The sequence below is a fragment of the Hydra viridissima genome, unplaced genomic scaffold, assembly GCF_058129835.1.
Source record: "Hydra viridissima isolate aposymbiotic clone 2 unplaced genomic scaffold, HvirCarnegie_v1 scaffold_1, whole genome shotgun sequence".
NCBI lineage: Eukaryota > Metazoa > Cnidaria > Hydrozoa > Anthoathecata > Hydridae > Hydra > Hydra viridissima.
In genome coordinates this window covers 26,051,605-26,066,402 of record NW_028324300.1, presented here as the reverse complement: position 1 = coordinate 26,066,402, position 14,798 = coordinate 26,051,605, and the positions used below count along the sequence as shown (strand labels likewise).

Here is a 14,798-nt window from a genome sequence, read left to right as displayed (position 1 = left end):
TATATATATATATATATATATATATATATATATATATATATATATATATATATAAATATATATATAAACAATTTTAAAATGTATTCTACAAAATAGAGTGCTCAATGTTCTTAAAAGAACAGAGCAAATATAAAGTAGTAGAAAATCACTTAAAAATTTTTATTCATTTCTGATGAGTCTTTATTGATGAAACACAGTGTTATATGAAAAAAAATTTATGTTAACTGATTTTCTACTACTATATATATATATATATATATATATATATATATATATATATATATATATATATATATATATATATATATATATATATATATATATATACTAGTAACTAAACAAAAAAACAACTTTTAAAAATTATTAATAATCTAAATAAAAATAATTCTTTTTCAGCTCCAAATACATTTTTAATAAAATAATATTCAGAAGGGCACATAAAATCAAAATTGCTTACACCAGATTTTAATAACTAACTCTTCTATTAGAATACTAAACTTATTAAAACAAACTTATTACAATTATTTAACAAAAAAAATTATATGTCTTCAAGTCAAGGATAGTCGAAGCATGTACAATATAAGACTAAAAATAAACTTATTCAACTACAATTGTGTAGCAAAGGTATGGTAACAAAGTAAGCTTCATAAGGGACTAAAACACATTTTTGTTTTATTTCTGATAATAAAACATATGAAAGATGCTTAGCTAAAGAAGATACCATAAAAATATCAAGGATATCTGAACTGCATGGGTAGTTGAAAAAATTCTCAACACTATCAAAATTGCTGCACACCAGATAAATTTGACCACAACAACTTCTTATAATATTTTTAACTAGAACTATAGAGCCAGTTTTTATTTTAAAACAATTGTCACCTTGCGAAACTTTAATACAAAATTTGTTTGTATAGAGCTCTTTGTGTTGAGTCTGCACATTTATATTTTCACTATTGCACAAAGGTCCATCAAAATGTTCTTTTCTTAACTGAAAAAGAGTGCTATTAGCTTGACTATTGATTGACTTTGCAAGATGTTGTTCTGATAGCCTTCTTATAACTTGTTGTAAAGGCAAGTGTGGTTTTCTTACAAGTTTCTTAAGATTTGATAAATAATTTTCAAAAGGAAAGGCTGAAACATTGTCTAGTGGACCATATTGTTTTGCATCTTGTGCTAAATGCACTAGTCCATGCATGTTATAAGTTACAACTTCAGGTCCAAATAAACTTGAAGAGTGTTCCACATAAAGTACAAGCAAACTATGTGCATAATCAACATATTTGTGACACAATGAATGACTAAGAAGAATAGTCATTCCGACACAAAAAAGCATAAAATTGTTGTACAAAGCATCAGGTAATGTATCTCGAAAGCAAACCATACCAGTATACAATAGAAGTATTCGAAATTCTGTAGCTTTCCAGCGTTCAAAATCAGAAAATGCTCTTGGCTTTCGAGTAAATTCTGAACATATATTTGTTTTTAAATGAAGCAACTTTTCTGATAAATCTAATACTGCACGTGGACCGAGACGTGTTTTCAATGGACCTTTAATTAACAAATACACAAATTTGCGCATAATACCCAGGCATGACAAATGCATATAATCACCTGGGACTTGTGATATCAAACCAATAGAAGTTTGAGCTAGAGGGCTCACACAAATGTGATGCTTATGATCTGACAAATTAGCAAATGATGCATCTGTTCTTAATGTTGCAGCAGTTTCAGGAAAAGTTACTCTTCCATTATATACACCACGCTGCTCACATTTATCGCAGTCATGATATGCATTATGACCTTTAGTGCATTTTACAAATGCTCTTGCTGGGGTGTCACAAATAATTGCAGAAATTCTAAATGAATAATTTTGACTGTTAATTGTAATACCATTTTTGTACAGTTCATTAACTTCTAAAACAAAGTCAGATAAGAAAGCTGTAATGTTTTTAGGTTTGCAATTGTTACAGTACAGTGCAATAACAAATGGTTTTTTATTACATTGCAATATTCCATCAAACTTTTCCACTAAACCAAGAATTGGCCATATTTGCATGCTTGAACTTTTAAAAAGAGGCAAGCCATCAATATTGACTTGAATTGTTACAGTCTTATCTGTAAAACATTCTGTTCTTTCAGATAAAAGTCCATTTTTTATGCCTAAGTAAGAATAGGAATTTTCAAGAACTTCAACCTCTAATTGTTCAGTTTTTAGAATAGTTTTGGGACTTTTTGGTAAGCCAGGAAATGATTTGCGCAATACAATCAATAAAGCACCCAAAGCTGCATGCGTAATTTTGTGCCTAGTTGCCCAACTAGTCAAATTATTAACTAGGACATTTATATCATTTGACTTGTCTATGGATGAAATTGATTCTGAACTAATTGATTTTTCATCATTGGTTTTCCAAATTTCATCAGAGCTGTTGACACAATCATGAAAAACTGAATTTAAAGAAAAAATAGATGTGTCAAAAGGTTCATAACTCTCCAGAGTAGCATCAAACTTTGAGTTATTGCAGTTCATATTTAAAGGCAATGAATTATCTTTCAAAACAAAACTATTTGCTTCAGCGATTTCATCGAAAATAGTTGCAACATTTTTTTGAATCCTCCTTCGTTTAGTCCAGTAGCTCATTTTTAACCTAGCAATGGCCCTGTTACGGCTTGCCAGAACTGGCAATCCACGAACGGAACTTTACCGGTCCTTTTATAAATTCGCTGGCATAGGCTAGCCATCATCGGACCAGTATATACTTGCTGTCTGGGTAGGGTATGGTTCCTAAAAACCCTTTTCAGTTTTGTGTTTGTTTTATATTAAATTAGATCAAAATTCATCGATAGATTTCAAATCACATTAAAAAAAAATTTGTCGTTTAAAAGCTAAGACCATTTAAAGTTATTTCAGGGGGGAACTTTAAGCTTTGCATGGTTATAAATCTTAAACGAAAGTAGATAATTTGATGAAATTTGAAATCTGTCGATGAATTTTGATCTAGTTTATGATAGAACAAAAAAAAAAAACTTATGATTAAAGAAGACTTAGTTCTAGGAAGGGGGCAGTTAGGGGTCGGGGCGGGGTTGGTTTAGCTCCAATTACCCTAGTTTTTTGTAAGTCATCCTCATTCGACACCAGTGTCAACATAATAGAAATTTGAGTATGCCCCATGCCTCTTAGTTACCTATCTTGAACAACAAATTTTCTGGGCACTCCCCTAAAATATGTGATTTCTCCCGAGGCCCCCACTAAAAATAGTTGTCGTTAACATTTTTTGAAAGAGGAATTGTTTTTTAATGACAATCAAAGAAAAATTTCTGGGGATGCACAGTGAGCCAGTAGGTGGAAAAAATTGGAAAAATTTTAGTTGTCTTATTTTGAAAACTTATTTAATTTTAATATCTTTATATATTAGGAGAAATTTATTGATAATGTATTTACTAAGCATCTGCGTATCGTTATCGAAATATCGAAACTAACCGATATTTTTTACGATAATGGGTTTCGATATGAATTGGTATATCCGATATGTTACGATATGATTCCGATAAAATATCGTTTGGGTTTCGATATGCACGATATCATTATCGCTTTTAGCGATAAATATCGCATAATTTATCGATAAAAATTGTATAACGATATTTTTGAGTTTCGATATGTACGATACGTTCCGATAAAATATCGTTTGGTTTTCAAAACTTTTCAATATTTTACAAAATTTTGTATTAGATATAACTAAATGTTAAGTTGTTTTATATAAGATATTTTACAATATTTTGTATTAGATTTAACTAAATGTTAAGTTAAAATATTTTGCAATTTATTTTCTCAATTTATTGATTAAAATATTGATAAAAAATAATAATCGCCTATTTTTTAACGCCGTTTTTTAGATTAAGTTGTTAAAAACGGCTCAGGCAGTTAGGAGAACAATCCAACTGTTTATTTTTTTAAATAAAAACATACCGTGGTGTGACCTAACAAAGTCCTATGCTTTAAGAAAGTCCTAAATTAAAAATTGACAAATTTCGTATATATAAAAGAATCATTTGCGGAAAATAATTCTGTTGTTTAAACTAGATATCTAGTTAGATAAAATAACTAAATTTTTTTCTTTAAATGTTTATTTTATGTATACGAAACTTGTCATTTCTTAAATTAGGACTTTCTTAAAGCATAGGACTTTGTTAGGTCACACCACGGTAAGCGCTCCAAAATATTTTTATTTTTTTAAAAAAGAAAAAGTTATTCTTTAAATATTCGTAACAATTGTGGTTTATTCGATTAAAACTCATTATTAAAGTCCGCTTTTTTAATAATTAAAAATACTTATGTGATTAAAATATCGTCTAGCTGAAATGTTGCCGCTAATTGTAGCGAACGGAAACTTTCGCTACCGGTTTCGGCCGAAACCGAATTCAAAATTTCTGCTTCGACAACCTTTTACTTATTCTGTTTCGGGCAAAATTACGGTTCAAACTACTACTGTAATGAACCAAAACTTTTTATAGGGAGGTTTTTTCTTTAAGTTTAGAAAACTTGTTTTTATTTAGTGTGGGATCATGATGATTTCCTAATTATATGGATGTTTTAATCGTTTGTGGGTAAATCAATTATCAATTACAAAAATTGAAGTAATTATTAATTGAAATCACGTGACAATTGAATCAAGTTACTATTCTCAAATCATTCTTTAAGCGATCATCAAATATTAAAATATTTTCACATGTTCTATTTTTTATCAAATCATGTTACATACTGATCGTTTAAATGCCTTATGTCCCATAAATCATTACAAAAACAAATCTATTTTATTTTTTCAAAAATTTATTTATTCAAACAAATTTGAATGATAAAAAAATGTCATAGTTATGGAGTTTTTGAAGATTTTTGTTATTATTATCAAATATATATATATATATATATATATATATATATATATATATATATATATATATATATATATATATATATATATATATATATATATATATGATAATAATAACAAAAATCTTCAAAATTTGTCAATTTTTAATTTAGGACTTTCTTAAAGCATAGGACTTTGTTTGGTCACACAACGGTATGTTTTTATTTAAAAAAATAAACAGTTGGATTGTTCTATAGAGATATATATAGAGATAAGTTGTTCCGTTGAGAAATTTGTTAGAACGTTATGTTAATCATTTTGATAGTTGTTTGTAACAACTATCAAAATTATTAATTCCGTAATCTTGTTGGTTTTTATGACGTTTTTGAGGGATATTGTCTGGTATAAAAGAAGGACTAAATTTGTAAAGATAGGTTTTTGTTTGAAGAGAATATTGTTGTCATCTCATCGATGTGTTGCGAGAAAACTACAATATCGATCGATAGATAGATGCATTTGAATAATATATAAGTTTTTGTAATGAGTTATGAGACACTGTTAAGTAAAATAGTTATTTCATGTTATTTTGATATTGATTTGGCTTTCATGTTTCAGATTGTTTCGATTTCGGCTTCACTCAAACTTCGGTTTCGGTTTTGGTTACGGTTTTAATTACGGTTCTACTGAACCGAAATTAACTAGCTAATTGTAATAAAAACGTTTTTAAAAACTCTCTGGGAAAAAGTTTTTGGGATACTCTTTAAATTACATAGATGTACATAATTAGGCTCTTAAAAGTTTGAATTAGTATTAAATTTGTAATTGAACAACATTTTGAAGAATGCCAAGGTCAAGGAGCGAAATTTGGAATCACTTTGATGAAGAGGTCAGTACTACACCAGATGAAGAGCAACTTGTTACTGCAAAATGCAAGTATTGTTTTGCAATTTGCAAGTTGGCAGACAGGAACACATCTGGCATGAGATCACATTTGACAAGGAAGCATCCTGTTCAGTTTGCAGCCCTGGAGGAAAATCGCCATGTTGCTTTTGATGAGTTAAAACAGGTGCAATAAAGTTTACAAACGTTTTTACTTTTTTAATTTAAATATTAACTTTTATTTTCATATGTGTTAGTTATTATTACTATTACAATACCAAGATTTAACAAGATTTAACGATAAATATCAATAACTTTTGATAAATGCTGATGAATGTTTCAATATTAGGTATTTTAATGGGTTTCATATTAATTTTTAGACCTACAATGAAGACGAGGCTTATGAACAGATCCGAGATGATAAGACACCATTAATGTTGGGCAGTAGAGTTAAACGAGGAAGACTTTCCGGACCATCAGCAGAAAAGGTCCAAAATCTAGAGCATTGGGTCAAATACAAGCCACAAGACAACGAACAGCTCAGAGGAGACATTGAAATTGTCAAGTTTTTGGCCCGCTTAAATTTGCCATTCTCTTTGGTTGAACATGAAGCTTTTAAAGATTTTGTTCACTACTACAACCCAAAAATGAATGTGAAGGCTGCAACAACATACTCCCGGTTCAAGTACGAAAAATTTTAATTGTTTTAAATAAAATTTCATTGTGGGGAGTCAATTCAATGGTAGTTCCAAGAGAACTAAATTTTTTAAAAAGCTACTTTTTTAAGACCAATCCACACCAATTTTTTTTTGGGTTATCTTAGTAGGTAACCATATTGATATGTAACGAGAAATACCAATAATTTTTTATTTTAATTTTAGGTTGCCGTTGTTGTACAAAAATGTGAAAATCTGTGTGGATGACATTCTAAAAGAGGAATTGCCAAAGACCGCTGGATTTGCAATCTCAACTGACCTCTGGCAAAGTAGAAACAATGATGCATACCAAGCCAGTACATTGCACTATGTGAGTGAAGACTTCCGATTAAGGATGTTTGTGATTGGAGTTTCTCCGTTTTCCGGACGACATACAGCTGAAGCCATTGCTCTTCGTCTGGATAAGTATGTTTTAGTATTTAATTTTTATTAGGTTAAAATTTCTGTAAATTAAGTTTATCGTTTGAATTATTTAGATAAGCAAAATCCGCCATTTAGTTTAAAATTAATGTCACAAATTAATACTTTTATTTTTATCTAAAATAACAACAAAAGTATTAGTTTATATTTTAAAACATCAAAAAGCAAACAACTTATTTTACTTTGCTTTTCAGGAATGTCTCAGAGTTGGCCGGAAATAATGGAGTTTCGTCCGTTGTGTGTGTCCATGATTCAGCCGCTAATATGAAGGCGGCAATTAACAAGTGCAATTTTGTAGATGCATCTCTTTTGTGTGCTGATCATCTTTTGAATTTGGCAGTTGAAGCAACTGTCAAAGAAACAAAAGGTTTTGACAGTTTGGATCTTCACGAAGCAATCCAAAGAGCAACTGAATTAAGTTCAAGATGCCACAAGTCATCTTTGTCTGAGCAAAAAATTAAAAAAGAGGTAACTAGTTTAACATCTTTTTTCGCTTTTATAGTAATTTAGTTTATAGTTTAATACAATACAAGCGCAATATAAACTTCTTAGTACACTTTGTGTGACAAAATTTTTCAACTGATAAAATGTTAACATTTAAAAAGTAAAAACATAACATAGTTAATATCAGTTTTTTATTATAGTAAATAGTACTAATCAACTTTTATGTTATGTTTCTTATAATTCTATTTTAATTTTTAGCTAAAGCTGTTGCTTGATGACAGTGATGTTGTTAGCAAGGATAAGTTGAAATTTGTGAAAATCATCACTCCTGTGAAAACACGCTGGAATTCAACTTTTATGATGTTGGAAAGCATTGTAAAAATGCGTCGTATCCACAGCTCCATTAGAGACATTCCTGGAAAAGATGACACCAAACTAGCTCCAGTCATTCCTTCAGAAGATGAATTCAATCTTTATGACGAAATTTTGCCTATTCTGAGGAGAGTTGCTGAGATTTCAGAATGTTTCTCTGCAGACAAAGAAGTAAGCATTCACCTCGTTATCTCAAACATTTACACACTGAGACACAAATGCCTGGATTTCATCAAGGCTGGTGCGGCATCACCAACAGCACAAATGTTTCACCAAAAGCTGGTGGAAAACTTGGATGTTCGTTTTCTGGACATTGGTTGTCAAAACCTTTTTTACTCTGTTGCCAACTTGCTTAATCCCTTGTACAAGGGAAGAGCTCTGAAAAAACTGGGTGGATTTGATGAAGCCTATGAGGCACTGATTACTCAATCCAATGCTTATCAGGAATGGATTGCTGCAACAACATTATTTAATGAACGGTTACATGCTGAAATCCAAGGTCATGTTTCGGAAGATGATCCTTTCTATAATGTTGGAATGGAAGAAGCTCCTGCACTTATGACTTTCTATTCTGGTCCGGCTCCACCTCCAAAGTCGGACATTGTCACTGAATGGGAAATATTTCAAAAACTCCCAGGGGTTATTGGTGTGGACGTGCTGGAATTTTGGAGAGCAAATAAATACAAATTTCCTCTCCTTGCTCAAGCTGCTAAAAAATGGCTATGTGTACCTGCTTCCTCAGCATCTTCAGAAAGAGCTTTTAGTGCCGGTGGTGGAATTGTCTCTTATAAAAGAACAAAATTGCAGCCTGAACAAGTTGAAAAATTGTTGTACATTCAGCAAAACTACCTTAAGGTCCAGATCAAAAGATGGCTTCTAACCAGTCGGGATGAAAAAGAAGAATTGTTTGAAGAGGCTTCTACCAATAACTCTCAGTATTCAGCTGCTTCAAGTCAGGGACTTCCTACTTCAACTCTTACATCAGCAGTTGAAATGGATGACTAACTTAAATTGGTTCATTGCCTTAGTGGCGTCATTGGTTTATTTTACTGCTTAAAGTTTATAAAATTTGCCATATAGTGATTTAGTGATTTCAATAAACCTTGACTTTGAGATTAAATTTTAATCTTTTTCTTATATTAAGTCACAGGCACAAACCTTAACGTGTTAAACATGTCACGTCAACAATTCAAGTAAAAAATTATTTTTTGTTTTTAGCTGTTTTTTGCTACAACTTAAGTCTTGAATAAATTAAAAAATCAAAATTACAAATAAAGTTTTGTTTGTTTCTTTTTTTTTACATTAAATAGTGCACTTGTCAGCAATTTTATGACAGTATTTAGGTTTTTAAAAAAGTTATTTTTTTAGTCGAAAAAAATAATATCGTAATGAATCGATAAGTATCGTTATCGTTTGAGTTACGATATGAGTTACGATATTTAGAAAATTGACCGATAAATATCGTAATGAATCGATAAATATCGAAACTTTATCGTGCAAACTTTTTGGGTACGATATTATCGTAATATAAAAAAACTTACGATAAGCACATTCCGATATCTTATCGTATCGTATCGTAATACGATATGTTTCGATACGCAGACCCTTAGTATTTACATTAAATCCCTTAGTTACCAGGACTCTAAGCATTTGAATATTGAAATGAAAAAAGAAAAAAAAAAAAAAGTTTAAATAAGCAATTAACGGTGATATCAATGTTGTGTAGTATTTCAATTACATCTACGTTTTTGAAACAAAAAATTAGCACATGCTATTCTAGAGTATTTAGAGATAAAAAAAAACCAATGTGTGAAATAAATTTGTCATAGCGTGTTATCTCAGTTATACTTTGAAAATCACAGATTAAAAAAAAAAATTCCTTAAGAAATTTATTCTTTGACGCAATGTAACTAATAATTACCACAATTTGCCAAGTGTTGTCTGATATTTATTTGAGCTATATGATGCTTCAATCAAGTTTTAATTGATTGCTCGTCCCCTTAAAATCCCTGTTCAGATTTTATGTTTTAACTTGGTTGCTATGGTACTAAATTTTGCATAGCAACAACTCATTTTTACATCAACGTTGTTTTAACAGTATTTTACTTGCGCTAAGTACACAGTATTGGGGGTATGTATTAAAATGAGATTCACAATTCTTATGAGGTTAATTTGGCTACTATGGATACCTTACTTTGCATAGCATAACAACAACATATTTTCGACATTTGTTAGTAATTTAGTTACTAACACTAACAGTAATTTAATTACTTTTAATTTTAATTACTAACACTTGTAGTAACTTAATTACTAACAAGAATTAGTAGTCCAGGCGGCATATAAATTATAACATTAAACTTTTAAATACAAAATACTTGTTACAATAATTATTCGAAAAATAAAGACGTAAAAAAGACGTCTTACGAAGACACGCAGTTATTCACGACGATGCAATCTTTTTAAAGAAGTTTGGAAGATGTCTTGAAGACGTCATTTGAAGACAAGACCATTTAAAGACCTGAATAAGACGGTCTTAAGATGTCTTAAGTTTGCTGGGTAAATATTACAATTGCGTTAAATACAAAATATTATTTTTCAAATATTATTATTATTTTAAAATTTTATTATTCGAAAACTTTAATTTGTATTATTTATTTATAAGTTCTGTATAAAAAGCTAATAAAAGAGCTAAGTTTTAATTTCTGAAATACAGAATATGAGTTCTCGCCATATATCTGGATACGATAAACGAAAAGAGCGACAAAAATGAAATGAAGAAAGTTCTAGAGATATGAGAAGTTCTCATATCTCTAGAACTCCCATATGTTCTCATTGAGAACACTAGAAAATTTGGGGTTTACAATTTCTTCTAAAACACAGAACGAAGGCTATTGCAATAATGGAAACATTGACGCAAGACCCATTAAGTGCAAGAAATGAAACGGAATTTGTTAGAATTTTCTGCGCTCGAAGTGCAATCTGATATTTCGACACTTTCTCTGCATGCCGACTGTGCTAACATCAATATTGGAGTGTTAAAATTAAATGTAACATCAAAAGACGTAGAAGATGCCTTTCTAAGAAGTCCAGGACCAAACCCAAAAATATTACCTGAAGATAAACACGGTAGTCATTTCCCTACGTATTTATTAAGCTTTCGTTTAAAAAATAAAGAAGTAGTTCCTCGTGATTAGTTAGTTTGGATAAAATCTAAAAATGTTTTGTTTTCCTTGTTGTTTATTTTATAAATATCGTCAGCAAAGATTAATTTTTTGCAACTGAAAATGGTTGGCAGGCTAATAGAGGGTACAAAAAATTATATGATAGAATACCTTATCATGAAAAATCAAGCAATAACAAATCTTGTTATATGCAATCTTGTTGTATATTAATTTAGAAAAGAATATTAATAAACATACCACAATTGATTGCCTTATAGTAAAACAAATACAAAATGAAACACAGAAATGGAAAGATTTATTGAAATAATTATTAGATGTAATATTGTTTCTTGCTGAGTGTGGATTGGCTTTTAAAGGTGTTACTCGTTTGATTGGAGATTTAAATAATGAAAAATTTATTGAATTATTAGAACTTTTAAGTCATTGCGATCCGCTCTTAGAAGAGCATATAAAAAACGTAAAGCAGACACAAAACGAAAAGCAGAGATTGCAAGTACATTACTTATCGGCAGACATTCAAAATGAATTTAGATCATGCTGTGCTGATTACTTGAGAACTTGTATTTTAAAGGTAAGAGAAACTGTGAAATATTATTTCCTTATTATAGACGCAATACCCGATTCTGCGCATATAGAACAAACTGCATTCATTTTGCAGTACGTTACTATTATGTCCAACAAAATAAAAACTATGAAAAGATTTCTTGTATTTGTTAACTGCAATAAAAAGACTGGACAGGATATTGCTAATTTAATTCTTGAAAGGCTACAAAGGTGTAATATTCCTTTTAGTGACTGTCGCGCACTAGGATATGATAATGGATCCAAAATGAGTGGCTCCTATAAAGGCGCACAAGCTCGCACTTTACTAATTAATCCATTGGCAATATTTTTTCCTTGTGCATCTCATAGTTTAAATTTATGTAGTGTTCATTCAGCAGAATCTTGTATTCAAGTTGTATAATTTTTTGGCACTCTACAAAAATTATACAATATATTTAGTAGTATCCCACAGAGATTGGAAATATTAAAAAGTTATACTAGATGCTCTTTGCACACTATGTCAAATACACGGCGGTCTGCAAAAATTGAAAGTATTAAACCATTTGCTGCAAAAATTAATGATATTAAAATAACAATAGACGCTGTTTTGGAATTAAAGTTAACGTCAGATCTCGATTAGATCTTATCAGAATAAAAAAGTATATGTACTATATAAATAAAAAAGTATATGTATTTTCCAGTACTTAGCATAAAAAAGAATCTTTTGAATGCTAAGTACTGGAAAAAATTTGGTACAAAGTTTTTGCAGCTATAAATTACAGAAGTACTGTTTTACAAGCTCGCAATTCAACAATTGATTTAAATATAACCGATTTGTTAAGTTTTCTTGTTGAATTAATTACATTAAGAGATATATGGGACAATATTTTAAATGAATGCAGATCGTTGGGCACATCTTTACAAATAAACACATAATTTTTAAGAAAAAATATATTAAAACGAAAAAACAGCACATGACTTAAAAAGGACGTGGACAGAAGAGTTTAGAATTAACATTTTCAACGTTTTTCTGGATAGCATCATTGGATATAATACAAGAAGATTTGATGCAGCGAAAGAAATAGATTTTTTATTCAATGTACTTTAGTTGTTCCGTGACTTAAATGATCAAGAAATACAAAATAAGAGTGAAAAGTTGAAAAAAATGTATGAAAATGATATCGATGATCATCTTAGAGATGAAATACTAAATCAATTTTTGATATCAATATACAAAATATTTTTCTTCAGCCCGTTGAATTATTAAATAAAATTAAAAAAAAGTTTATAGTTGCAATAAGGCTATTTTGCACAATTCCAGTGACAGATGTCTAAGAAGAAAGATCTTTTAGAGTGTTGAAAAGAATAAAAAACGTATTAAGATCAACAATGACACAAAAAGGTTTAAATGACTTAGGACTTTTATCTAATTTTAGCGGAAATGGCTATGAAAATTAATTTTGAAGAAGTTATTAATTTGTTTGCGAATCGATAGGCTCGCAAAGCTCTATTACAAATGTTTAACATTATTCTTTGTACACTTTTTCCTAACTTTGACTTTTAAAAGGTTTAACTTGACTTTTAAAAGGTTTAAATAATTTTCCTTTTTAATTTTCAATGGCCGCAGCACGCTTCCAGCGGTCCTGAGTATATGATTGATCAGAATGAGGGGCCTTCAAGAAAACTTCCCCAGGGCTCGAAATTTTTCTCGACGGCTATCCATTTTGGCTTTCATACTGAGTAGTTCTTTATAATACTTGTTTCAAACTTTATGTAAATTTGTTTTCCTCGTTACTTGTGCTTGATCTGGATTGTAGTGCGGTTCACTCAAACTACGAAATTTAAGGTCGCATTCGGTTTTTCACTGCACACTTCTTACAAATTTGACCTTTTTTTTAATAAAAACGTAATAAACTTCAGAGCAACAAGTTAACTGGTGTAAATTAATTAAAACTTCTTTAAAAAGTTAAGAGAAAGGTTAGGAAAAAAGTAGAGAAAAAATAAATTATCTGAGTTTAGAAGAAAAAACAAAAAACGAAACTATATTTATTTCATATAAAGAAATAAATATTCAAACTATAAACTTTATTTAGAGTACTATTCATTCCGTTTTTTGTGATATAACGAGATCATATTATTTAAGATCATAACATTTCTTTTGTGATATAGATGAGATCATGTTTTTTGAGATCATAACGTGTTTTTTGTAATATAGGTCTAGTCATGTATTTTGAGTTTATATCACGTCTTCTACGAAACTATAGCAGTTTGTTGAAAATGTAAGCATAATTTGAAATACTATTTCAAAGATGTCAAAAAAAGTAAGCTGGTCATTTTTTGCTGATAGCCTAGTAAAAGAACTTTTTTAGCGGCAGAAATTGAAACTAAAGAATTTTTAAAGCGTCATAGATTATAAAATTGAGCAAAACAAAAAAAATGAAAAAAAATTAGAGTATTTAAAAGAAAATTTTAATTAACTAATTGCCTTGAAATATAAAGTAGAAAATATCAAATAGTTTAATTAAATCTGAAAAAACAAGCATTTAAAAATGTACAAAAGAAATGTCCAAGAAAGAAAGGTTTAGTTGAAATTATTTTGCTAATTTTTAAATATATTGTTTGAAAAATTTAATTTCTTTAAAGTATATTTGTCAAAGAAAAATGTTTCAACAATTTCAAGCAAGATTATCTTAAATGTTAAAATGTAAAACTTGTAGTTAAGTAGGGAAAAAAAGACAAAGGAAATGTAAACATTTAAATAAACCAATCGTATTCCTTTTATTTAAATCAATTAATATACGTTTTATATTCAAAATGTTATTTCAGGACGTTTTTGTTGCGGAAGTTTTCATGGAAAAACTTGTTTTTGCAAACATCACCTAAAAAGGCTAATTTGAAAAAAGGACAGTTTGGCTTATCTTTAAAAAACCTGTTTTTTTTTAAAAAAAATTTTTTTTATTATCAAAACACTTTTTAACGTTTTCATAATTTTGAACTTTTTTTGTTAACTTAGTATAGGAGTTTTCTTAAAAATGGTGACCTGAAAACCAAGTTGTTTTCCTAGTTATTTAATACAGCCATATTCCTCAAATGAATCTGCTACAATCGATTTCTCGTTAGAGGCAATACAATGAAAGCCTGGACAGCATAGAATTTACGCGAATTCCACAGTGCATTGGTCAAATTTAGCAGTCCACGAAACATAATGTAAGGGAATTCTAAATTGTCGAGAAATTAGCGAAAGGCATATCCCAGTTCTAAAGAAACAATATGTCATCTCTCCTTGTAGTAATAGGGAGATTCAAACTTGTTGGTCTCTGAACAAACTTTGCTTTTAGAAAATCATGTTCCTTTACAATATCATCAACGAAATTGTT

The 14,798-nt window shown here is 29.6% G+C and overlaps 2 protein-coding genes across 2 annotated transcripts in view; one reads left to right on the top strand and one right to left on the bottom strand.

The window, feature by feature from the left end:
• LOC149894123 (uncharacterized) overlaps window positions 1-14,798 on the top strand; it is a 67,828-nt gene that overhangs the window by 32,993 nt on the left and 20,037 nt on the right. The window contains exons 7-10 of the mRNA XM_090077247.1: window positions 5,706-5,931; window positions 6,125-6,429; window positions 6,626-6,756; window positions 11,193-11,836. Coding sequence (XP_089933373.1) covers window positions 5,706-5,931; window positions 6,125-6,429; window positions 6,626-6,756; window positions 11,193-11,836 — 1,306 coding nt within the window. The remainder of the gene's footprint in view (window positions 1-5,705; window positions 5,932-6,124; window positions 6,430-6,625; window positions 6,757-11,192; window positions 11,837-14,798) is intronic.
• On the bottom strand, window positions 554-2,682 carry LOC149894124 (uncharacterized). The gene has a single exon (XM_090097195.1). It carries the CDS (start codon window positions 2,636-2,638, stop codon window positions 602-604), a length of 2,037 nt encoding a protein of 678 aa, XP_089953321.1. The 5' UTR covers window positions 2,639-2,682; the 3' UTR covers window positions 554-601.